Source organism: Diplotaxodon limnothrissa, linkage group LG8, assembly GCF_057381915.1.
Source record: "Diplotaxodon limnothrissa isolate DT_005_m linkage group LG8, D_limnothrissa_male_GT1.1, whole genome shotgun sequence".
Taxonomy (NCBI): Eukaryota; Metazoa; Chordata; class Actinopteri; order Cichliformes; family Cichlidae; genus Diplotaxodon; species Diplotaxodon limnothrissa.
Window position 1 is genome coordinate 28,770,379 of NC_140603.1, and position 25,960 is coordinate 28,796,338.

A 25,960-nucleotide genomic window follows, 5' to 3' on the forward strand; every position below is an offset into this window, starting at 1 on the left:
GTTACTCTCCTTTAACCTGTTTTAGCCCGTTTGCTTCAGTTTTTCATCCACATGTCAGACAATTATTATTTTTTTGTGTCAATCGATATTTCTGTCCATTCATCCGTCTACAGTTTGTTTATCCACATTTTCTGTCTCTTCCCAGAGACTGAAAAAAAGGAAATGACTGTCCACAAACCCCTCCCTCGATTTATGGACGCTTATAGATGCATCATCACTGGCATCTGGTGAGTGTTGCTTTGTGAAGGATTACATAAACACTCAAATATAACAGCAGTGGGTAAATGAAAGCCAGTGTCCCTCTTTACATCACAGCTCAGCACTTTTAGTCCTCCTTCACACTGGTCCCCCATGCTGAGACAATGCCTCACATTTTCATTAAGTTTTCAAATGCCAACAATGCACAGCAGACTGTATCCAAAGGGTGTGAAACAAGCTTTCATCATGTTTTTGCTGTCTTTATCTTTTGATCACCAGGAAACATTTTAGTGAATTAAAGTCAGTCAAGTTATGGTGATTTCAGTGAATCTAACAGAAACTACTACAAAGAAAAAGGCATACAGTTACAGTAAAGACTGTGAGGCTTTCCCTAGTTTCCTTTCGAGGGTTAATAAACACTGTATATTTATCATGCTAAATGCTAAATATCACTGATATTTAGCATTTAGCATGCTAAACCTGTAATGCTAAACCACCTGTAAGATTAGCAGCAATGTAAAACTACACAACCTACACAATCTTTTCCCTGCTTTTAGCTTGTTGGGCTCTGGTCACCCTAATGAGGCTGTGCACTAGAGTAGCATGTTAACATGCTGATCCCATTAATTAGTTTCTGTTCAGCAGGATTTGCAGCATTTTCAGTGGAAAAACCTTTAAATGACAATTTGCATATTAACGATCATGAGAAGGAGCTCTTGGCACATTTGTAGGCAATGCTGCATCTGTGCTGTGTATAAAGCTGGGAAACATGCTGCCTGCTGAGAGTGAAGAAGTCACTTGGATGAGGGATAAAATGCTTTCCCCCAATGAAAATGCTGCACCCAGATGAATTAACTTTCTGGCATGCCTTAGGTGGATTATTGATCATGCACCAAGACATGAACGTGCTGATGTCTAAGGTCAGTCAGAAGGCCAGAGGGATACTGGGATAGTTGGGCACTTGTGTGGAGCAGCTGAGTAAATCCATAGACTGTATATAACAGATGGACAACTGCAATGCCAGTTATTGGTTACTGAACTAAAATGGACAATATGACTGCAGTGCATTTTGCTAACTATGATATTATACTCAGGGTAATGCTGTTATATTTAATAATGTAACAATTCTAGAACATAAATGTAACATATTCCCAAATTTGGTAGGTAATGTTGTTGCTAGGATCCTTGCAGCATAATGTAATTTGAATACCAAGAAATGAGAAACACTGATAAAAAAAAATTCTAAACAGCCTGTCTGAACTGCCATAGTTAGCTGTAAGCTGCTGCAACACTGTGTGCCGCTATTCTGTTGCAGCAGCTTACGGCTCTCCGTCTCAGTACAGTTTGAGATGCTTCGTACACCTTGGACATCACAGGGCTAACACAAAGAGACACTCGTTCAAGTGAGCCCATCTTTGCCCCCTCCTCGGGTGAAGGTATCCTTTCTGGGCTTGGCATCTGCACACCTGCAGCTCATTTCCTCGTCAATCTCTGTGCACCTAAGGAACGACTAAGGCTGCTATTTGTCGCCAGATCATCCCATCATTTAGCATATGAACTATGTAGTCCAGTGTACAGTAGTTGGTCCTCGCCTGTTTTCCAGTTGTCTGCCTGAAGCCTTTATCCAGTCTCTCAGAGCTCACTCCTGTGTTCCAGTAAGATGTGCAGAATACACAGATTACACGGACCTGTGTCTCCGTTAGAATCCACTCTCCACAGTGGAATCAAACCTTAGTCAAGTACCTGCCTCTCCATCCAACTCAGCTCCAGTCATCTGGAAACCTACCTGCTTGTCACACATCAGCGCTGCCCCTTCCCATCCTCAGAGTCTAGTCACAGTCTGCCCTCAGTAAGTGCTATGCTTTTCTGTTCCTCAGTAATTTTTTTATTTCTCTGCTTTCAGAAACCTCACTTGTTTGACAGCACCGTTAATAGATCCCCAATCCACCCGCCTATTGTTAACCTCCTCAGTTCTGTAAACAAATATTTAAAACTTTTTGTGGTCTGAGTCAATTCAGTTCAGTTAAATTCAATAACTTTTATTTATATTGCACCAAATCACAACAACAGTTGCCTGAAGCCTTATTATATTGTAAGGTAGAGACCACCGATGAGCAAGCACTTTGGAGACAGTGGGAAGGAGAAACTCCCTTTTAACAGGAAGAAACCTCCAGCAGAGCCAGGCTCAGGGAGGGGCGGGGCCATCTGCCACGACAGGCTGGGGGTGATCCTGCGATCTAGTAAGTGCAAAAATACGACAGTCTAAGAAGTTTTGCATTTATGAACTGCACAGTTGTAACACACAGACATTAACTGGTGGAAGGGAGGCAACTTCTGGAGCCAGCGCCTAGTGGCCATTACAGGAACTGCATTTTTAAGTATCACATATGGCTTCACACTTCAGCCAGAGAGGTTATAATGTTTATGTGGTTCAGGTAAGGATGATAGTTTTGGGGGTAAAAAATTTCAGCTGTAACCGTGTGTTTGACAGCACTGAGGGCAAAATTCTCCCATGCTGGAGTATAGCCTGACAGGATAACAAACACCTGACAATTAGCATAGAACACAAAGCTCAGCTAAGCATGAATTATTATTTCTTTTAGTTTTCTGTTTTGCATTCTGAAAAAGCTCATTTTGATCCAAGATGTTGCTGGAGGATTAATGCATTTAATCTTACAAAATTTCATTGCAGTCAATACAAAAGCTGCTTCCATCAAAACCAAATGTCAGATTGCTGTATGAGGGGATCAGTGAATTATTTGAATTCATCATGTGAGAGCCAATAATAAGGTAGCGGACTGACAGTCCTGTTTATAGTGAAAATGTGTAGAGAAAAGTAATAGTAATCCATCAAACAGTTGTTGAGACATCTCCCAGAAAACCCTAAAAGTCAACAGATGGTGGCAGAATAAATGTGAAAAGCACCAAAGCTGGCGTGATTTACCTTCTGGGCACCATGAATAGCGGTCACCTGGCACCTTATGATGGTCCTGGTGGAAAAGTTTGTCATCTGAGTTTAACCTCGAGGCATAATACTAACCAAGCACCAAACTAATGGAAGCCATTGTGGAGCAGAATTTTTAAAAATGAACCCGACATCCGAATCATATATATATATATATATATATATAACAAACACCCAGCACGCCCCTGCGGGCGGTTTATCCTTCAAGCTCGGGTCCTCTACCAGAGGCCTGGGAGCTTGAGGGTCCTGCGCAGTATCTTAGCTGTTCCCAGGACTGCGCTCTTCTGGACAGAGATCTCCGATGTTATTCCCGGGATCTGCTGGAGCCACTCGCCTAGCTTGGGAGTCACCGCACCTAGTGCTCCGATTACCACGGGGACCACCGTTACCTTCACCCTCCACATCCTCTCGAGCTCTTCTCTGAGCCCTTGGTATTTCTCCAGCTTCTCGTGTTCCTTCTTCCTGATATTGCTGTCATTCGGAACCGCTACATCGATCACTACGGCCGTCTTCTTCTGTTTGTCTACCACCACTATGTCCGGTTGGTTAGCCACCACCATTTTGTCCGTCTGTATCTGGAAGTCCCACAGGATCTTAGCTCGGTCATTCTCCACCACCCTTGGGGGCATCTCCCATTTTGACCTCGGGACTTCTAGGTTATACTCGGCACAGATGTTCCTGTACACTATGCCGGCCACTTGGTTATGGCGTTCCATGTATGCCTTGCCTGCTAGCATCTTGCACCCTGCTGTTATGTGCTGGATTGTCTCTGGGGCATCTTTACACAGCCTGCACCTGGGGTCTTGCCTGGTGTGATAGACCCCAGCCTCTATGGATCTTGTACTCAGAGCTTGTTCTTGTGCTGCCATGATTAGTGCCTCTGTGCTGTCTTTCAGTCCAGCTTTGTCCAGCCACTGGTAGGATTTCTGGATATCAGCCACCTCCTCTATCTGCCGGTGGTACATACCGTGCAGGGGCCTGTCCTTCCATGATGGTTCCTCGTCTCCCTCCTCTTTCTTGGGTTTCTGCTGCCTGAGGTATTCACTGAGCACTCGGTCAGTTGGGGCCATCTTCCCAATGTATTCTTGGATGTTCCTTGTCTCATCCTGGATTGTGGTGCTGACACTCACCAGTCCCCGGCCCCCTTCCTTCCGCTTAGCGTACAGCCTCAGGGTGCTGGACTTGGGGTGAAACCCTCCATGCATGGTAAGGAGCTTTCTTGTCTTTATGTCAGTGGCTTCTATCTCCTCCTTTGGCCAGCCTATTACCCCAGCAGGGTACCTGATCACGGGCAGGGCGTATGTGTTGATGGCCCGGATCTTGTTCTTACCATTCAGCTGACTCCTCAGGACTTGCCTGACCCTCTGCAGGTACTTGGTGGTTGCAGCTTTTCTAGCGGCCTCTTCATGGTTCCCATTTGCCTGCGGGATCCCCAGGTACTTGTAACTGTCCTCTATGTCTGCAATGTTGCCTTCTGGTAGTTCAATCCCCTCAGTTCTGACTACCTTCCCTCTCTTTGTTACCATCCGACTACACTTCTCCAGTCCGAACGACATTCCAATGTCATTGCTGTATAGCCTGGTAGTGTGGATCAGTGAATCGATGTCTCGTTCACTCTTGGCATACAGCTTGATGTCATCCATGTACAGGAGGTGGCTGACAACTGCTCCGTTCCGTAGTCGGTATCCGTAGCCAGTCTTGTTAATGATCTCACTGAGGGGGTTCAGGCCTATGCAGAACAGCAGTGGGGACAGAGCATCTCCTTGGTAGATCCCGCACTTGATGGTGACTTGTGCTATGGGCTTGGAGTTGGCCTCTAGTGTTGTACGCCACATCCCCATTGAGTTCCTGATGAAGGCTCTTAGGGTCCCATTGATCTTGTACAATTCTAGGCATTCCAGTATCCAGCTGTGGGGCATTGAGTCATAGGCCTTCTTGTAATCAATCCAGGCAGTGCACAGGTTGGTCAGTCTGGTCTTGCAGTCTCGGCTGATTGTTCTGTCTACCAGTAGCTGGTGTTTTGCGCCTCTGGTATTCTTGCCAATTCCTTTCTGTGTCCCGCTCATGTATTGACCCATGTGCCTGTTCATCTTAGCCGATATGATGCCTGACAGGAGCTTCCATGTAGTACTGAGGCAGGTTATTGGTCGGTAGTTGGAGGGGACCGGTCCCTTCTTGGGGTCCTTGGGGATCAGGACCGTCCGGCCTTCAGTTAGCCATTCCGGGTGTCTCTCGTTAACTAGCAGCTGGTTCATTTGTGCTGCCAGACGCTCGTGGAGTGCAGTCAGCTTCTTCAGCCAGTAGGCGTGAACCATGTCGGGCCCTGGTGCTGTCCAGCTCTTCATACTAGAGACCCTTTCTTGGATATCTGCCACTGTGATGGTTACTGGACCCTGTTCAGGGAGGTCGCTGTGGTCTGCCCTCAGATCCACTAGCCACTGAGCATTGCCGTTATGGGTTGCATCCTTCTCCCATATGCTCTTCCAGTATTGCTCCGTCTCCAGCCTTGGTGGTGCTGTTCTCTTACTGTTCCCTTGCCACTGAGAGTACACCTTTGCTGGTTCTGTGGAGAACAGCTGGTTTATTCTCCTGCCTTCTATCTCTCTGGTGTACCTCCTCAAGCGGCTGGCCAAGGCTGTGAGTCTTTGCTTGGCAGTTTCCAATGCCTCAGGTATGGACAGCTTGCTGTATTTCTTAGGCACCTTATTTGTCGCACCTTTCTGCAACTCTGTTAGTTGGCTAACCTCCCTCCGTGCTACTTTGATCTTGCCCTCTAGCCTCCTTCTCCATGGAGGGTACTGCCCCTTGTCGCTGTTCAACTTGTAGCCAAGCATCTCACTGATCACTGCTGCCGTATTGTAGATCAGCTTGTTAGTGTCGGTAATCGTGGTTGTAGGTATTGCCCGTAGTGCTGCATTAACATCATCTAGCAGACCTTCTGAGGGTACTTCACGTAATCTTGGTAACCGGCTACGGGGGATCCAGGTTTCAAGCTTGGCCATGATCCTATTTTTCAGGTCAGTTCCTCTCGCACTCAACGATCCTTCTCCTATCGCACTTGGGGCTATGTACCCAATCTCGGGTGGGGGTGATGATATCTCCCCCCTGACCTGGCGTCCTGACTCCTCCTTGCCGTAGCATTTGTGTTGTACCTCGTCAATCTCTAGCTGTGAGAGCAGTCCCTTCTTTCGAATGTTGGAACACTGAGCTACTAGTTGTTTCGCCGTCATTGTGGATGTTGGGTATCGAAGAATCCATAGGTCCCTCATCCTATTCATGTAGCCCCTTCCGCCGGGGTTACTTGCGTAGTAGCATTCCAACAACGCCCTGTTTTCATCCCTTGCCCACCGATGCCTTCTTGTTCCAGTAGCCCACTTTTCGTCAGGGTGCCCTGGTTCCTCAACACCTGACGCGGACCTTGTTGATCCGGGCGACGTCCGAGCCGGCATGCCTTCATATTTATCTGTCTCGCTCATGTCTGCGGTAGGCTTGCTTAGCATAGGGGGTCTAGCCTTAGGACCCTTACTGGATACAGACGCCCCAGGCAGGAATCGAACTTGCGATCCTCTGTTCCAAAGGCGTGTAGTTTAACCACTACGCTATCCAGCTGCTATATATATATATATATATATATATATATAAAAAAAATAAAATTTTTGAAGCATTGCTAGTAAAAACAAAGAAGAGATTTGTTTCATTTCCAGGTTTTTAGATTATGCAAGTGGTTACAGCTTCTGTAATCAGTAAACAGTAAACATATGTTCGCAGTATGAACTGATTTAATATAAAAACAGCACAAATGTTCTTTGTATGAGCTGAAAAATGAAACAAATATAAACGTGCTGTTGGTGCCTTTTGTAGCATTTTAATGCCGTGTTCTAACAAGTAATCGTGTTTACTGTGAGGCCATCCAACAACCTTCATCTCCAATTTTGGTAAGTGACATTATAATATTTTATTAGCCTCCTAAGACCAATGAGCAGATATCTGTCTGTGTGATTAACTCAAAGTTTCAAAGTCCATGAATACAGATTACTAACCAAGTTTATGGTCAGGTTTAGAGTTAACTTTCCTAATTAGCACTAAACTGTTTGTGTATTATTAGAAAGTTAATTTTGACCCAGTGATTTATTGCTTAAGGTAAAGTTGGGCTGACTCATTGCTACAGGTGGCAAATTAAAGTCCCTCAAAACCACACAATGTCAGTGTCCTGATGGTGGAAGAGGAAAACTCAGGGGCTTGGCCCCAAAGAGGAATTCATCATCTTGCTGCAGTATGTTTGTATAAAATCCAACAAAGACTTTAACTTGCATGAAAGTCAGACAAATCCAGCCTTTGGGCATTGTGAATATATTGTTCAGAATTTTATGGCGAGCCATCCAAAAGCTGTGGAGGCATGTCACTAGCGGCCAGGAACGTCACCCCTATGATGGTGCTGAGGGAAAAGCTGACGGATCACTACAATAAGTAGCCTGAATTCGGGAAGCATGAGCAAAATTTAAAGCCTTCCAACTGACGTTTGTTGAAGTATTTCCATCTGTAAAGTGGTCATCTGACTCATGCTGATGCTGCCATCCACGGAGCTGTGCCTGGTTTAAAATGGGCTTCACACACGCACAGCATTAGGATATGTAATACAGGCGTCACAGAGAGCGTGCAGGACCAGGCACAATTCGTGGAGAATTGATTATGTCTTGTCAGCGGTTCCGGTGTCAGGCTTTTATTTATCAAGTGGTTGTGTTCCCATGGCCCTGGCAGAGCTGCAGCAGGTGTGAAGGTCAACAGGAGAGTCATATTTTAATCAAAGACCAAGGAGCTAAAAATAAAACTCCCCCAGCGTGCTCTGCACTGTGAGACTCAAGGAGATGTGAAAAGGCTCTGTAGCGCACACGTTTTAATTATCACGCATACACACTGGGGTTGTTGTTATGCATAAATGTCTGCTAGACAGGGCTGCGCCGAGGAAGCGATAGCAGTGCTCCCGGAGTCTGAACTCGAGCCAAGACTGACAGCAGGAATCAGACTGCACCAACAAAGTGACACAGGCAGCAGTTACTGACATGTGTGCCAAGGCTCGAGACTCAGCTGATATGTGTGTGCCTGCGTGTGTTTTCATCTGCTTTTATATTATATGCAGAGTAGATGCTGCGGTCAAAATAATTGCCTCATCACTATATATCGCCAGGGCGTGTTGATTACTTTGGTGCAACACCGAGTGGAAGCCAAGGTGTGAATTTATAGGCAGGCTGAAAATTAAACGCCCTTGAAAAATAAACAGGTACATGAATACTGAGAAGGTGCAGAGAGAAACAAAAGACAAACACACAAGAGAGCAGAATTTTCTTTTTGTTCATTAACTTGCTGGGCTTCGTTGGCTTTCCTCAAATTAGAAAACACGGCTGATGTTTGAGCCCAAATTGCTTCATCTTATGAGGGTTGCTCTGTCTGGTAGCTCCAAATACTATCAGGAACTAAATGTACTACTGAAAATACGAGCTAAACTCCAAAGAAACCGTGATTTTGGTGAAGTCGGGTATTTATAAATCCACTAAAAGTTGTTCACAAATCCTTGAAATGTCTCTCATGCAAACATAAAGCCTTAAAATGACAATAAAGCCTTAAATCCACATTTCACAACTGCTGCAGACAACACAAGTGAGATCTGCTGTCTATCTGAAAATTATTGCAAAGTAATTTGATGGAGACTTTACTGCAGACCAGATGCAAGCTCTAAATCATGGCGTGAATGTTATTTTTCTGGCTTTCATTGTGACTCCAGCGGCATAACAGCAGGGCTAACAAAAGCAACCCTTAGTATAATAATGGCTGTAATTTCTTAATGGTCAGTGCTGTGATTTTACTCAGCCCCTCCAGTTAAAGCTGTAAGTCTGCACTTTTAGCTCAAATTCATTATGTAATCATAACTTGATTTTCTTTTTTTCTATGTCCCAGTATGAACCTAACTGCAGCTTTCACACACAAGTACACACAATGCTGGCATAATGGGCAGACTGTGGGTTTCCAGGCCCATCCAAGACATCCCTGTGCTCCCTCACTGGAAATCATACATACTTTTAAAACTACAAATCAAGTCAAACTATATTAGGTAGGAAGTCATTGTAGTTATAACCAGGTTCAAGCTAATGATTTGGTTAATGATAGCTAAATAGAGGTAGGCAACATGACTGAGGAGGACACAGACCTCATTAGGAAGCAAATGGGAAAGTGTGGAGGTGATTCTCACTCACTGTCGCAGTCACAGAGTCCAGCTTTCCCCACGGTGATCCGTTTAATCTGCTGAGCAGCTACCAAAGACGCCTTCTGTTTTTGTGGCTGCATTTCTCTGAGTGCACAACACTGGTTGTAATCGTGCACGCCAGTTTATCAAGTCATTTAAATATAGTTAGCTTGAATATCCCGTGCAGCCTTTAAAATGATTCCAGTCTATTGTTTTCTTAATTTTATAGACTTAATACGCTCAGTTTCACATTCAAATGTTTCAGGGAGAAGTGTTTTCTGTGTACATCCGCTTATCACTACTCATATATGTGAACTTATCATTACAACTGTAACAAATATGTTTGCATTTTGTATTAACATTTTCACCATGAAAATTCAGAAAACTATCAATGGTGTAAACACAGGCACTACCACAGGGGAGCACAATAGACACAAAGACAAAGGCTAATGAGAGATGGGAGTATTTACACACACAGAAATAAAGCAGGTGAAGTGGAAACAGTTGGGACAAATAGACACCACAGAAATATAATTACCAAAGTAAAGCAGGAAAAGAAGAACAATGACTAAAATCAAGAAACAGAAGCCAAAGCTGAAACTACAACTAGTAACTAAAAATACAGTCAAAAATAAAATTATCAGGAAACTAAATGTAACTACACTCAGTATCTCTGGATCTTACTGTTTATCTTTAAACCAGTAAAGACAAACAGTAAGACAGCAGCGCAGTGTGCACTCGCAGCATGTTACACTGTTAGCAGTCCCACTATGATGAATAATGGAATTACTTATGTAATAAACTCACACAACCTAATGTGCAACATTAAAAATACTTTACCAAGAAGTGAGACTCATTTTTTAAAGCGGTCAGTTCTTAAGTTCTTTATTTTGTTGAACCACAAAAAAATGAATTTGTCTGTGTTTTGTTGAGCACTGACCTATGAATCATTCAAGCATAAAAAGGCACCTAATTTAAGAGCTGAGCAGTGTGGTGCCCACACAGACACGTCTGCACATAACAGAGAACCAATTTTAATACACATATTTTTCTCCCCCCCCCCTTTCTTAAGTTGAATCAGTGAAAAGTGTTTAAAAGGCATGAAATTTCTATTTTTATTTTTTGCACCAACAAGTTGATTCCCAAGCTGTTACTTGGAAGTGTGACGTATCTGATCACAGTGTACAGTGTGATCTTAAAAATTTGAGGAAACTGGACAAAGTGGAGGTGGAGAGGTGGGCCTACTGTTTCCCAGACTGGCAGCTGTGCACCTGCAGTGTACTTAACGACTGTGGCTGCATTCTCTGCCTGATTGTCTTGTCTGCTATGGTAGTAAACTGGCTCACAGGTCTAGTGTTTGCACAGTGTACAATCCTCTGTGCTCGCTTGCTTCGCAGTTACCTACCAGAAGTTTGTTGCATGTCCTTCAGACTCCACTCCTGTGTGTCTGTAAGGAGTCTAAAGCACAGTCAGACACTTACTTGCTCCATTTGAACCAGCTGGCTGTTGCAGAAATAATCTACCCTTCTCTTCCTCCAAAGCAGTGACATTTTGTCACATTTTCCTGACAAACAGGGAGCATGTGAGTTACCCGAGTGCCCTCGCCTTCCCTGTTTAGTCGGGCAGATCAAACTGTCTAACTTTACTGCATAAGGTGGTTACTTCTAATTGGATCACTTCCAAACTCTTGCTGCCTTTAATTCTGATTGGATAGTCTTGAATATTTTCATCCTGTTTGTATTCATTGATGAAAGTGTCAACACATTTCGTCGTAGTTTTTGTCATTGTACATTTGTTTTTATTTATCGTCTCGTTTTCGTCAGAAAAAAAAACTGACCAGTCTAAAAAGAAAACTAAGAAAAGTATCAGTCAACAAAATCAACACTGCTGTTAACTCTACATTGTTTAGGAAGGGAAACAGGGAGAAAATGCTGCACACAGTGGAGGCTCTGTCACAGTTTGAAGCAGCCTTTCAGTCAGTGGTTTAAGATCTTGTTGGATTATTAACTCACCTGCAGCAGATGGCTGCCCCTCCCTGAACCTGGTTCTCCTGGAGGTTTCTTCCTGTTAAAAGGGAGGGCCGGTGTCCTGCAGGTTTTAGATGTGTCCTTGATCCAACACAGCTGATTTAAATGGCTAAACTACCTCCTCAACATGTCTTGAAGTTCTCCAGAGGCCTGGCAATGTACTAATCATTTGGTTCAGGTGTGTTGACCCAGAGTGATATCCAAATCCTGCAGGACACCGGCCCTCGAGGCCTCGAGTTCCCCATCCCTGTCATAGGGGGTCATATGATTGTTGGGTTTTTCTCTGGACGTATTATTTCAGCGTCTACCTTATAATATAAAGCACCTTGTGGTGACCGTTGTTGTGATTTGGTGCTGTACAAATAAGTGTCTGATATACAATACAGTAAAAGCACACCTGAATAGAAAAAAGCACACAATGCACTGAGACAGAGCCGGGACACCAACACTATTGAAGCAGTGTGGGATCATCTTGACAGAGAACAGAACAAAAGGCGGTGAAAACCCAAAGAAAGGCCTTGAATGTCCTTCAAGAAGCCTGAGCTGTCAGTAAACAAACAAATATAAGTGCAATAACTAATGAAGGTTACACAATAAACAAAGCTAAGAGCAAAGACATCACGAAGCACCCAAGAATGTAAGAATGTTAGCTAACGTTAGATTTGTTAGCTATGGTTTTTAAATATTAACAGTTCATCTCTGACCATGAACCTTTTTTTTTTTTTTTTTGAAGTAGTCGTTTCAATTTTCAAAACTTTTAAGTATGCTAGCTTATAGCTGAACGATCTCTGCGAGCTCCCACAGGACTAGTTACACTGAAACAACAGAGATGTGTTATACTTTGGATAATTATGTGTATTTATGTGCCCTTTGTTCATGACTCACTTTCATTTGTCAGTGGATACAATCAAGACTTTTCTTTTAAGACTGATTTGATTAACACTTTTAACTTAAACACACTCTTGATTATATGGAGCCATGCATCAATTTTCTGTTCTTTTTTTTTTTGGCCTGTCCCATTTGGTTCTTTAGCCGTCAGAATTGTTGTCTGAAGACCAACAAGGATACCCAATGGATTTACTTTACCAAATGGATCATCATGGCCTTGCCGTATTGGTCCATTTGATCGACCTTTGTTGTTATTATTTATTTTATTATATTTTCAGTTGTTACAGACGGGACAGACATGACTGAGGGATAGGAAAGGGAAAAAGAAAGATGAAGGAAAAGAAAAACAGAAGGGAAGAGGGACAGTGAGAGAGGGCACTTAAAAGAGAAAATCTCCTGACCTGGATCACCTGTTGAGAGAAAAAGAAGAGAAAACAAGCAAAAAACAAAACAAAACAGAGCAACATACTAAACACAACACCATCACGTTAATCAGCAGTAAATACGAAATGTTGAATGTTGTTGTGTAGCAAGCAGGACCGACAGCGCACAATGTGCTTGGAAATAGCACCAATAAAGGTGTAGTTTATGTCTATGAACAGTGGACACCCGCGTGCAATTTTCTGTTCTCCACTGAAGTGGACCCATTAATTCCTCCGGGTTTACAGAGGTGACACCTCACATTGTAATATAACTGTTTTTCCTGAAGCACATATATAATTCAAATAGGCTATAATTTCACAACTCTTCAGCTGCTGTGTTATCTCAGAACAAACTTTTGCTTACAGAACGTGTTTTGCAGTCTTTCTGCTGCCTCATCCTTAATTACTGCAGCTTGTTTTGAGTTTACAAAATGATACGAGAAAATCAGGGTTTTACTGAGTAATAACAGCTTTTAGAAAATAACACGCCTCACTAAATATGAGCATTTCCTTTTAAAAATCAACATTGTCCCCTTATAATGACTTGAGAGCTGCTCTTTAAGGACACTGCACTTCACTGGAAGTAGGACCGCTTGATGAATGTGTCCTATTCTTGAGCTTTCATGAAAAGAACTTTTTCACCCTGAAGCTAGACTTTTGTCTTTGGTGCTACTGATCTCAAGTGGTAGCTGACACTTTTGTTACCTACTTATTATTATGAAGTATGAACAGTAGAAAAGGTGTAGCCAGCATTTTCTGTAACAGGGCCAGAATGAAGAGAAAGACTGGATAGAAACATGCAAATGACTAAAACCCTTTTATTTTGGTCTATAAGCTTCCTTGTTCTACTTTTATCTTGCGCTTGATTCACAGATTACTTTCTGAGGATGTTTTGTGATTTTAATTGTAAATTGTTTTTAGTGATTTAAAGTTCGGTAACCGCTAACAAGCTAGCCCTGTCTCATTTTCCCATTGTCGGGTAGGTGTTGTGGAGGTGGGCATCTCACTACATCTCCTCCGACAGAAGATTTTCTTCTGAGCATTTTCAGCTGTGTGGAACTCAGCGAGGCTACAGAGAAGAACAAGGATTACTTTACATCTCAATCATGTTTTTGAACATTGGTTCCTTGCATATTCCTCCTGTCTGCATCTAATCCCGGGAATATACGTGCTCCATGTCAGTGCATCTTCAACTTTCTGAAGAGGTTGTTTTCAGATCTCATTAGGAGTCTTTCATTTAGTCCGCACAGGGTCTTTTATATAATTGTCTCTATGGCACTTTGGAATCTGAAGATCATCTGTAATTACCCCGAGAGACTAAAACCCTTTTTTGTGGTGCAGAAACAGTAAACGGTGTCATTTTTGTACCACAGATCAGGTTCGTTAATTAAAAGAAAACCCAAATAATTAAGAGACATTAAAATAGTTCTGAGTCAAGAACTGCTCAGATAAAGAGTGACTTATATTTAAAATTTGCTGCTTTTTTTTTAATAATAAATGTTTCATTAGATTTTTTTCGTGTATCAATCACCCACACTTTGGAAATCTCTGCAGCTCCTGAATCAAACTTCCTGGCCTCACTATCTTGTCGGTGCAGCTTGTGTATTTTGAGTTGTAGGGAGCAGAGAGTCACTTCTGAGACATCTCTGAGATGAACTGTGTTGCACTGAGTGGGATTACACTTATTGTTTTAAATGGGTGTGAGGTGGCTGCAGCTGTGCCTGATTATATCACTTTCTTCTTCTACTTCTTTGTCCTTTATTCAGATTTCGTTTTTGCTTTACGTTAAGGGTCCGTGTTTTTTCTCCACTTACCTCCCTTGCTCCTTTTTTCACATCCTTGTTATTGTCCTAATTGAGCTCACCTGTGCCTTATTATCCCTCCCACAGTGACTGCAGGGAGTCCGTCTACTCCCTGCAGTCTTTGTTAAGAGTGTCTCTTCTTCATGTTCCTAAATCATCTTCTGTTGGCTGCCTGTTTACTGGCTTTCATTTCTTTTGAATTTTGACATGATTTTGGACTTCATCAGCTGCTTTTGTAATCTTAACCTCTCTGCTAGGCTCCACTGCCTCGTGTTTAGCAGCTGTTTTCTCCTGTTGAATTTATTTTTGACTGGACTCTCCCGACTCATCGAGCAGCGCTTTTCTTTTTTTATACGAGCAATTAAAGTTTCATTTACCTCGTTGCCAGGCCGTCGTCTTTTGTCTGCACTTGGGTTCACGTTAATCTTGTATAATCTCTGCACAGCCAGAACACTTACATGGTGAATAAAGAATCTGACTCTCTTAGCTGTTGTTTCATCACTTAAGCTCTGCTCATTGTGACAACAAAAGAGAGACCAAAAGTAGATGATGCAATTTCTGGAAAAACTGTGGGCTTGGTCTTTGGCTTGCTGTTAAATAGTTTAAAGTGGAAATGTTGGCTAAAAAAACGCTAAAGGGAGATAACAGTTTATGCTATTATCAGAAAAAGATGAAAAAATGTGATTTAGGAGAGAGTGAATAATCTAGTCATCAGAAGGTTGGTGGTTTAATCACAGGTTTAAAAGTGCCTAGCCAAGAAAAAAGTAATTGTGTGAATACGTGCGAGTAATGCTTGTACTAAGAAAAGTTCAAATAGACTAGACGTGTTATTTAAGTACAAGTGCATTTGCACAGATGGGTTTAAACAGGCTAAATAAGTGTGCAGGTTCATTTTAGCTGGGACTGTATTGAGGTTTTGCAGACATGTAACGTCAACTTGTTCCCCATTTTGGATGTGTGACAGTCGTGGTGACAATGTACGATCAAGTGAACAATCAAACCAGCCTGGAGACCTGTCCACTGGTGATCTGGCAACCACGCTTTCCCTCACGAAAAATAACCATTCCTCCATCAGATATGTTTCCTGGTGTCCTAGTCATGCTACAGACTGGTCAGTGACCCCTGAGTGAGGTAAAAAAGAGAAACAGTCACTCGGTCCTGTACGTAGTGGAGGCTTGCGTTTGCTCACTGGGTGCAGAATGTTTCTTCATCGCTTCGTTTTGGCCACGTTTTACCACAAGTCTAGTGATAAATCTACAATAGACTAAGGTTAAAATCCCAATCTAGTAAGTGTCCCCAGGCTAAACCTGGAACACTAATGGTACCGAATCCCTCTTTGTGGGAGTCAAGCAGAGAGAGGTTGAACATAGGCAAAGTAGCGCTAAGTGACAGAGAGGCAATCTCTTTCCACTGAACAAACTCATGTCTCCGCTACATAACACTTACCATTACCCACACGGCCGATATACATTGGCAATGCTTCGCTGTGGTGTCTGGGAGTCACTAGAATTTTAGAAGAATCAGAAGAATTTTAATGCAGCACCTTCTTTGCAATCAATTTCATCCAGTGAGAGCAAGCAGGCTTCTGGAGCTACCACCAGCCCGCTGGGTAATACATAGTTTTCCTTAGGAACCAGTGGTTATCTGACAACCAGTAAGATGGACAAGTCGTGAGTGATGTGCATATGAGGCCTCATGAGAATTCTCACTTGAGTTAAATCATATCAACCAATTGGGGTTGAGTTGGGCGGTTTTCTGCACAACAAACATATAACAAGATTGTTTCTTTTGGAATAATCCCACCAATGAGTAATGGGAAGCTGAGCTGCATGCATGACTTAATGGATGTATGCGTGTGACAGAGAGGTGCAGCTCAAGAGTTCAACATCATGTAAATACAAACATCTCCTTCCAATCAATTGGAAGCCCTTCCAGATTTCTAAGCCAAACTGTTTGCAGCTATGCCTCAGTAATGTCAAAGCAGTGTGTATATCGATCCCACTCAGGCGGTCAAAGCTGAAGCTTTTAGGCACCTGTGGCATTTGGATCATGATGCACACTTGACTATAAAATCACTCTCAAATCATTATATAAACAATGACATAAAACTAAAAGTCAGGTGCAAGGAGAGCGTCAGCAGATTCTGCTCACATGTGGAAAGTAAGTCATGTAAACATCTTCTCAGTAAAAGCTGCTCCCCTACCCATCTCTCAAACACCATCATAAAGTTCGCGGATGACACCACAGTGGTTGGACTCATCTCAAGGGGGGATGAGTCGGACTACAGAGATGAGGTCAACAGACTGACTGAGTGGTGTTCAGTTAACAACCTCCAACTGAACACCACGAAAACTAAAGAACTTATCTTGGACTTCAGGAAGGGCAGAGCAGACCCGGCCCCACTTTACATTCACGGGAGCTGTGTGGAGAGGGTACACTCCATGAGGTTTCTGGGCGTGCAGATATCTGATGACCTCTCCTGGACTGCAAATACCACGGCGGTGGTTAAAAAGGCCCAGCAGCGTCTCCACTTTCTGAGAGTGCTCAGGAGGAACAACCTGGAGGAGAGGCTGCTGGTGACATTTTACAGAGCCACCATAGAGAGCATCCTAACGTACGGCATAACAACATGGTATGCAGGGTGCTCAGCTGCAGACAGGAAAGTACTGCAGAGGGTCATCAACACAGCCCAGAAGATCACTGGCTGCTCTCTGCCCAGCCTGGAGGTCACTGCAAACTCTCGGTACCTCAGCAGAGCTGGCAATATCATCAAGGACCACTCTCACCCCAGCAACCAACTGTTTGAACTATTACCGTCAGGCCGACGGTACAGGTCACATAAAACCAGGACAAACAGATTCAGGGATAGCTTCTTTCCCAGAGCTATCACCGTAGTAAATAAGCACAAAAACAATTGAACCTATTCCATACTGTCACTGTCATTATATTAATGCTGCTATCCTGTATATATTGTACATACTATTGTTTGAGTACTTACGATTGTTTTTTTTGTACTTTTTATATTTTACATTTATATTTATTATTGAAACTTGCACCAAGGGAGTGGCACTCCAATTTCGTTGTACTCTGTACAATGACAATAAAGGCTATTCTATTCTATTCTATTCTATTATGAGGGGGCAATAAACTCACAAAAGGAGGGTAAAGCTAAAGAAGGGACCCTTGAAGCTGGCCTGCAGAGGAATAAACACCATAGTTTGATACAGAGCAAGCCTAAAAGGCTTATGTAGGCTTGATATATCTCATTTTAATGAAGAGCTTTCTCGAAAACATGTAGCTGATTCTAAAATCAAAATTAATGAGACACTGATGTGCAAATCCTTCAGATTTATCACAGAGAGAAGAGGCCCTGGTCCTGATGGTCTGGGAGGTAAAATACAGAAGTATTGCATGCATTTACCATCCTCTTTGGAATGACAGAAAGTTCCCAGCATATGGAAAGAATCTGCTGTGATGCCAGCGACAAAGGGTAAGTCTCTTACTGCACTCAGTTATCATAGTTCTGTGGCCCTCGCATCTGTTATTATGAAAACATTTGATCACATTGTTAAATCTGAAGTTTTATATGCAGTGTGTGCCATGCTGAAGTCCACACAGTTTGCCTTTAGGGCACATTGGGAAACGGGCTGCGCTGTTAAAACACTGCACTAAGTGGCAGTGAAAGAAATCAGATCCATCCATGTTTGCTTTTTATTAACTTTTCATCTGCTTTTAATTTCATTCATCCATATTTTCTTGCACAAAGGCTTTCATCTGATTTCAATGTCGCAGTGAGTCAGCCCACTTACTTTTTAACAACCAGATCCCACAGAGTTGGCTTAATGTACCTGGTAGGTGCTCATCATCCACTGGATCCCTTCGGGGTTGTGTGCTTTCATCGCTTTTATTTGTTTTATTTGCTAATTAAGGTCAGAGCAGTCAGATCAAGAATTATTGTTAGGTGTGTCGATGACTCTGTAATTATCTTCTGCAGGGAGTGGAGCATTATCACAATCACAATCCTTGATTAACTTAACTGGTATAACTGGAGATATCATCATGAAAATGCAGCTAAAGCCTAAAGAAATGATTGTTTATTTTTGGATTGGGCCCCTTCCCTTCCCTTCTGAACCACCGCTGATCAAAGTTAAATTTTTCAGTGCTAGTTTTTTTTGTTTCAAGGAACTTGCAATGTTTTCATGTAAATGTAATTTACAATCATTTATTGAGTTAGTACTTCTCTTTTCTATGATTAATCCTAAAAAGAGGAGCAAATGGAGAAGACAGTCAGAGATGGCTGAAAGATCACCTGAGCTGTGCTTTACAAGCTTCATCTATTTGATGTCAGGGTGTTTTCAAGCACACAAACCATCATTTCAGACCCTCAACATTCTCTACGTGTTGAATTCCAGATGCTGTCGCCATGGTGAAGGTTTGATTGACACCATGAGATTCAGATTGTGGTAACAGTGTAGTTACATTGTACCTTATGTATGCTTACATGTTGTCTTTGAAGCATGTGCCCTGTGGCGAGATTAAACTTTGGACGCTACATTTCTACTCATACCTGTTCCTTTAGTAGAATCAGTGTCACCACAACAGTTTTATCTCAAGTGCAATTTTCCTTATTTTTATTCCCTTTAGGAGTCACCACAGCCGATCATCTGCCTCCATATCACCTGTGCATGTCCTCCTTCATGACATCCACAAACCTCCTCTTCCTCTTTCTTCAACATCCTTTGTCCAGTATTTGCACTATTGCACCTCTGCACATGTCCGAACCATCTCAACCTTGCGTCTCAAACTTTGAGCTGTTCCTCTGATGCACTTTTATCTGCTCTATGGGCTGTTTTCACTTACTCTGCTGTCAGCTTTGTGGTCACACTAAAGCAGGCTACTTAAGGAAAGATCTCCTTATTAAAAAGAGTATTTAAGTAGAAATGTTTCAATGTGAAATGCTCAAGGGATATCACCCAGGTGATGGAGTATTGCAAAAATAACATATAACAAGTAGCGTGATGTGAATAACTCCAGTATTGCATGATTTTAATTCAAAATCTCAGCACTATTTATAGCACTTAGATTTTCTCTGTTGAAAAATTCACAGGTTTTCAGCATTATTCTTTATCTCTGAGCTAAGAGAAGCTCCGTGTGAGTTTTACAATGTGCAGCTTTCAGAAAAAATAAAAGCACTGATGAAAGGCATTGATAAACTTAGATACATAAAATTACAGGAGATACGATTTGATTGGCAATTCCTTCTCCTCCCTGCTGCACAGGAGTCACATGGTGACCTGCTTTAATCTGATGAGACTCCCATAAAGGCTAACAGAACTACAATTAGCATGCAGCAGAAACACCCTCGTGGATTTCAGCATCTGTATGTCAGCACACAAGGGGGATCTGATCATTTAAAGCCTGGTGCTGATCACGTCTCTGCATCGCTTTCATCAAGCCCTGAAGGGGTGCTGTGATCCCACGGCTCGCATGAAGATCAGAGGTGCTGATGGTGAAGTGGTGTGCTTCATTTCAAATAATCATGCATTATATAAATCCCACTGTTCACTCGCGGGTGACCCGAATTCAGCAAGAGCACGGTGACACAGGTCACTGACAGCTGGAAACCACTTCTCAAGCTCTCCTCTGCCCCCTGCTGGTGCACTTCACTCCATGCATGTGCCAGAATCCAGTAAGGACATGCAGGTGACAGTGCCGATGCACAAATATAAGGTGTCAGTGAGGATGTAAGAGACTGCATTATTCCATAAACACTCATGTATGTAATAATAAAATATATTTTAGCTTTAGCATTTATAAAGCGCTTGTCAAAAGAGCGAAAAATATAATAGTCAAAGACAAGATTTTAAACAGCGAGACAAATGTTACACAAAAGCCATAAAAAAACATCAATGGTAAACAAAAATGAAACAGTGAAAAGGACAAACGGTTGAGTCAGACACTGAAAGACACCACGTTTAATGCCAAAGGTTTTAAGATGTTATTTTAAAGTATGTCACTGATTCTGTGAGGCTGATCTCCTCAGGCAGGTTGTTCCAAAACCATGAGATCCTGATGGCTCCTTGTAACCACCAAGAAGGGCAGCATGTGAGGAATTGTGAGCTGGCTAATATGGAGCTTAGGGATGGATCAAGATGGGCTTTGACCCACTGAGGTGTAAACCTAACCTGTCAGAATAAGCCTACTTGATATTCTTTTAATGGTTACTAAATTGTTCTCCCAAGTCTTAACAAGCAGCAGTCTGTTTTACATTTCTCCAAAATATAAGGTTAGCACTTCTGATGACTTGGATATCAGAGGGTTAAAAGAGATGAATAAAAGTTGGTTCTAAATGATCCAGAAACTCAGAAGAGTTCATGATGGGATTTGATGCCATCAGTGAGAACCAGTAAGAAACCAAAGAGGGTCACTTTGAACCAGCTGGAGATGAGATGAAGGTTGTTGCAATATTTAAACCGTAAGAAAACAAATAATTTCCCACATTTGTCATGCTGTTGTGTTTTAGAAGCTTTGATTGATAAACTTTTACAGATTTAATGAAATTAGAATTTCATTATAGCTTAATTTACTTTGCTTTAACATGGAGCTCCTGAGCTGCATGGACTCATCGAGTCTGCTCAAACTATAAGTCGTGTTGTCAGAGAATTATCTGAAGACGTCTCAAAGAACTTCTTCTAAACGTTCACATGGATTTGGTCAGGTTGCAGTGAAGGGATCTGAGTAACAGTAAGCCTTCTTTGGTCTCCCAGTAGTTCTTCAAAGCTCTGAGATATGTTTGGACTTATTATCCTGCTGCACTGTGGATGCAGAGCTCAGGGTGGAGCAGGTTTCTGAAGAACAGAGTGCTGTTTCTTCTCAGTCAGTGTGGAGTCGATTTAGTCCAACTCTAGAGTAGCTAAGCATCTCAGACACCATGGCATCCTTCTGTTTCCTGTTTGCCTCCTTGCATTCCCCCTGCTGTTACTCCCACTAACTTCTAACTGGGATTCATAAGGAAATAGGACTTTTTTTTCTCCATCATACACTGAAATCCTGGTATGTCTGTCTTAGTCTGCTCCAAGGGTTTAGCCTTATTTGCCATCCTTCAAAGTGATTTACAGGCTCCGCTCATCCTCAGAGACCAATGGAGGAGACAGACTTGCCAGACTGAGATGATTACTCACATTTGGGATGAAACAGAAACTGATGCCCTGCATTAATATAGCAAATAGTGCTGTCGTTCCTATGATGGTTAATCAAACGCTTAATTATAAAAGGCATGACTGCCTTGTACATCATGAAGACTAATAAGGATTTTATGAAGCCCTTAATTGGAGAGGATGTAAAAGTGATGGTAAAGTTCAAAAGATAATTACAATTTTAGTGGTTTTGATGTTAAAATGTTTCCATGTGGAAATGTTTCCACAACAAAATGCTTTTGCTTGGAAAACAGTAGTTACTGGATGTAACTCCAGTTCTATGAGGTTTTTTGGAGCTTCACGTTGAGTTTCTGTGGCCACACTTTTTCTGCACTGGCTATAACCACCACTTAGCTCCACCCCTGTCTGAGACCACTATGACACTGGCTTATTTTTATGGAACTATTGCTGATTATAATCTGACACTGTCATTTATTTTTGATGTTTTTCCACCTTTGTGTTGCTAAATTTCCAGCAAAGTGGAAACTTGCTGGAAACTTGAGGCACAGTCATATTTCTAGCCCATTAAAATGGCTTTAAGCATTGATTCTCGTGAGAAGATTTACCTGCTAAGTTTGTTTCCGCAGCCACTGGATGTGCTTTTCCATTTCATACAAGTAATAAAAATTTGAACCGTGACTTTTAAATTTATTTACATTCAAGCCAGTAAATTAGCCGATTTAGAAGAATCTGGCTTCTTTAGCCTCTGCTGTTGCAGAGAAAGGAGTCAGGTAAGGCAGCAGACTTTAGTCTGAGGGAGTTGGACTTGTCATGTGTTTTCCAATTCATCCCAATGTCTGAAAAAGAGACAACTTCCTGGAAAACCTTGTGCAATACCGCCCAAGCTGAGGGTGCATGAATGCCAACCTTTCAAAAGCTGTGCTCATCTGAGTCAAGATGGCACTACTCTGAGACAGCCAGCTCGCAGCGTGAAAGCCATGCAGAGCAAAGGACACTAATGGCTAAACAGCTCCGAATGCACAGACCCACATCTGAACAGTCTAAGAATTTTATTTACTTCTGTAATTTGGCAAAATAGGCTTCAATACCTCACAAATACTGCCAAGTGTCAGCATCAGGGGTACAGTACTACAGGGGGACAAGGCAAATTAACTTATTATGGTTTACAGAGTTTAAGTTGGAAACACTTCATACAATCTCTTTATTTAAAATAAGCTGAGAAAATGTCCCTGTGAGTGGTCTGGAGTTTCTTTTAGAGTTTTGTTTTACTTGTTTATGTAAGATTTAGAAACAATAGATCTGAGGCTATGTTGCATTTCTGCACAGTTACAATAATACTGGCAAAACAAATCTGCACATGATCACTGACCGGGAGTCATTAAAACACAGCAGGAGCCTCAGCCGGTCACATCTACAAGTATCTAAATCCAAACATGACATCAGTAAAATAATGATCACAACTCTGCTAAGAGAAGGATTTAAAGTAAAGCAGGTCTGTGAATCTGTGCTGCTCAGTTCAGAAGTGTTTGTGGTTTGTTTATATAGATAACGCAGTATAAGTACACACTACAGACCAGCAGAAACTGAGTTTAATGCTGTCACGATTAAACAGGCAGGACTTAAATGCAGGACTCTGAATGATGCATTAAACGGAGTTTATTTACAGCTAGACACAAACTGATATTTATATACAGTGATGGGGCGGAAGAGGGCTCAAGGGAATCCAGTGAATCTGGGAAAGGGAACACACATCCAAGCTCCTCTTCACACAACCTGTGACTCACACATCCGAAATCTCACTCCAAGCAGGTTCTGCACAAGGACAGGAAACACACAGAAAACCAAGATAGCACGATGATGGAAACGGGACTCACGAGGAGAGTTGGGGCTACGCTAACTGTGATAAGGACTGGAGGACCCTGACAAATGTACCAGTATCAGTTTACAGTGCATTTGTTGCTTTTAGGCTACAACTACTATAATTTCTCATTATCAAGTTTTAAAAGCTCTTTGGAAAGACTTCAGTTGATCCAAAATACTACAGAGAGTACTGGCAAAGACTGATGATGTTGCTCCCATGTTCGATTCTCTTCAATGGCCTCCTGTAAACCCCAGATTTTAAGAACTATCCTTCCATACTAAGTCTTGAATAATCAGTCCTCATCATATTTTTAAAACACTATAGTATCAGCGTATAAGCTTAAAAGTAAGAGAGCATCTTCAGCTAATAGGCTCGTTTCCTGTGGAACCAGCTCCCCGTTCGTGTTTAGGGGACACACTTTCTCTGCTTTTGAATTAAAGCTAGCATGGAGAAGCTATTATTAGGTATAGACGAATATAATCACGTACTACCAAGTGTGGGGAAAAGGAAACAAACTAACAAATATTGAAAAATATTGTTAGTTTGGAGGAATAGAAGAACATTAGAAGATAACACTATGAAATAAATCTATGATTTAGAACAGGGGTGCTCACACTTTTTCCGCATGTGAGCTACTTATAAAATGACCAAGTCAACATGATCTACCCACTACAAAAATCCAAAACATATACTTATTTATAAATATATTGAGGATTCTTTATATCTACAATGTATATACATGCATAACCGCAATATCCAATATTTCACAACACAATTAACAATGTAAATTTTTTGTCATTACCTGAGTTTACTCTGATGACTTGCACTGAATTGAATCAGCCAGGGATGCATAGTCCGGACAGTAGCTGCTGACGGCCAGCCTCAAACACACTTCCAAATGTTCATCAGTCATGGTGGAACGGTACTTGGACTTAATGATGTTCATGTGGGAAAATGATGACTCACATAAATAAGTGGAGCCGAATAATGCAGTCAAAGAGGCAGCACATTTCCTCATGTTGGGGTACTTTACTTCTGTGAGTAAGTTCCAGAACTGTCCATGATCTCTGGACTTCAGCTCAATGTCGGCTTGTAGTGTCAAAATCTCATCTTCCACTCCAGAAGAGTTCAGGTGAAATAGTTTTGCAATTTTTGATGCGAGTGAATCGACATCAGCATCTTCCCGAAAAGGATAGCACATGAAGGTAGCGACTGGCTCGAGCAAAGAAAAGTCTTGAAAGCGTTTGTCAAACTCTGACAGACAATTGTCAATCTGCTCTGTGTAGCGTGCACTGTCAAGTTGCAAACAGGCCATCCCCTGCATCTCCAGCTCTGACGCCAGGTTTTGAAAGTTTATCAAATCATGGCGCTGCAGCTTTAAAGAGAGATGTTGCATCTTTCGTTTGAAAGCATTAACTGAGCTGATCATGTTGATCACTGTTTTGTCTTTTCCTTGCAGCTGTAGATTAAGGTCATTCAACATGTTTGTCAGATCGGTTAAAAATGCCAAGTCTAACAGCCACTGACCGTCATTAAGTTGCATGTATTCTGCTTGTCCAGCTACACGGAAAAACTCCTTAATCTCCGGACAGAGCTCTCGAAATCTTTGCAGGAATTTCCCTCGACTAAGCCACCTCACGTCAGTGTGTAGCAACAACTCAGAGTGGTCGCAGTCAGCCTTCTCCAGATGTGCACGAAATAACCGTCTTTGAAGAGATCTGGCGCGAATAGAACAGGCGATCTTCGTTGCAACATTCATGATCTCCTTCATGTTGAGCATTTTAGCGCATAACGCTTGTTGGTGGATTATGCAATGGTAATTTAGGAAGTCCGGGAAAGCATCGTCCTGCCTGCACTTGGCAATAAATCCATTCAAGCGGCCAACCATTGCGGGTGCTCCATCTGTGGTAATAGACACCAACTTGTACACTGGGAGCTGGGTTTTCTCGATAAAGTTTTTGAACGACTGAAATATGTCCTCTCCTCGCGTCTGTTCTTTCATGGGCAGGACTGTTAATAGCTCTTCTTTTGCAGTGATATCAGTAAACACCATACGAATGAAAATGCACACCTGGGCTGTGTCACTCACGTCCGTAGATTCGTCCAACTGCAGTGAGAAACACTGGCAATCTCCGATGTCCTTCCAAAGTTGCTGGGTTAAATCCTCCGCCATGGCTTCACAGCGCCGTGTAACTGTACTTCTTGACAGCTGGAGAGCTTTGATCGAAGATGTTATTTCTGCCTTATTTTTAAAGTCTCGGAACAATGAGTCAGCTGCTTCAACGAATGCCTCTTTTACCATCTCTCCATCTTGAAAAGACTTCTTGTTTTTAACGATGATGTGACTCACCCGGAACGATGCTTCGGTGGCAGCTTTCGCTTTTGAAGTTTGTTGTGTGAAA

At 42.2% G+C, this 25,960-nt stretch overlaps 1 protein-coding gene across 1 annotated transcript; it reads right to left on the reverse strand.

Annotated features, from left to right (window-relative positions):
* Positions 1-2,591: 2,591 nt before the first annotated feature.
* On the reverse strand, positions 2,592-25,731 carry LOC146627127 (general transcription factor II-I repeat domain-containing protein 2-like). Its single transcript, XM_085360285.1, has 2 exons — positions 24,384-25,731; positions 2,592-2,725 (listed from the first exon to the last, which is right to left on the reverse strand). Exons 1-2 carry the CDS (start codon positions 25,729-25,731, stop codon positions 2,592-2,594), a joined length of 1,482 nt encoding a protein of 493 aa, XP_085216411.1.
* Positions 25,732-25,960: the final 229 nt, after the last annotated feature.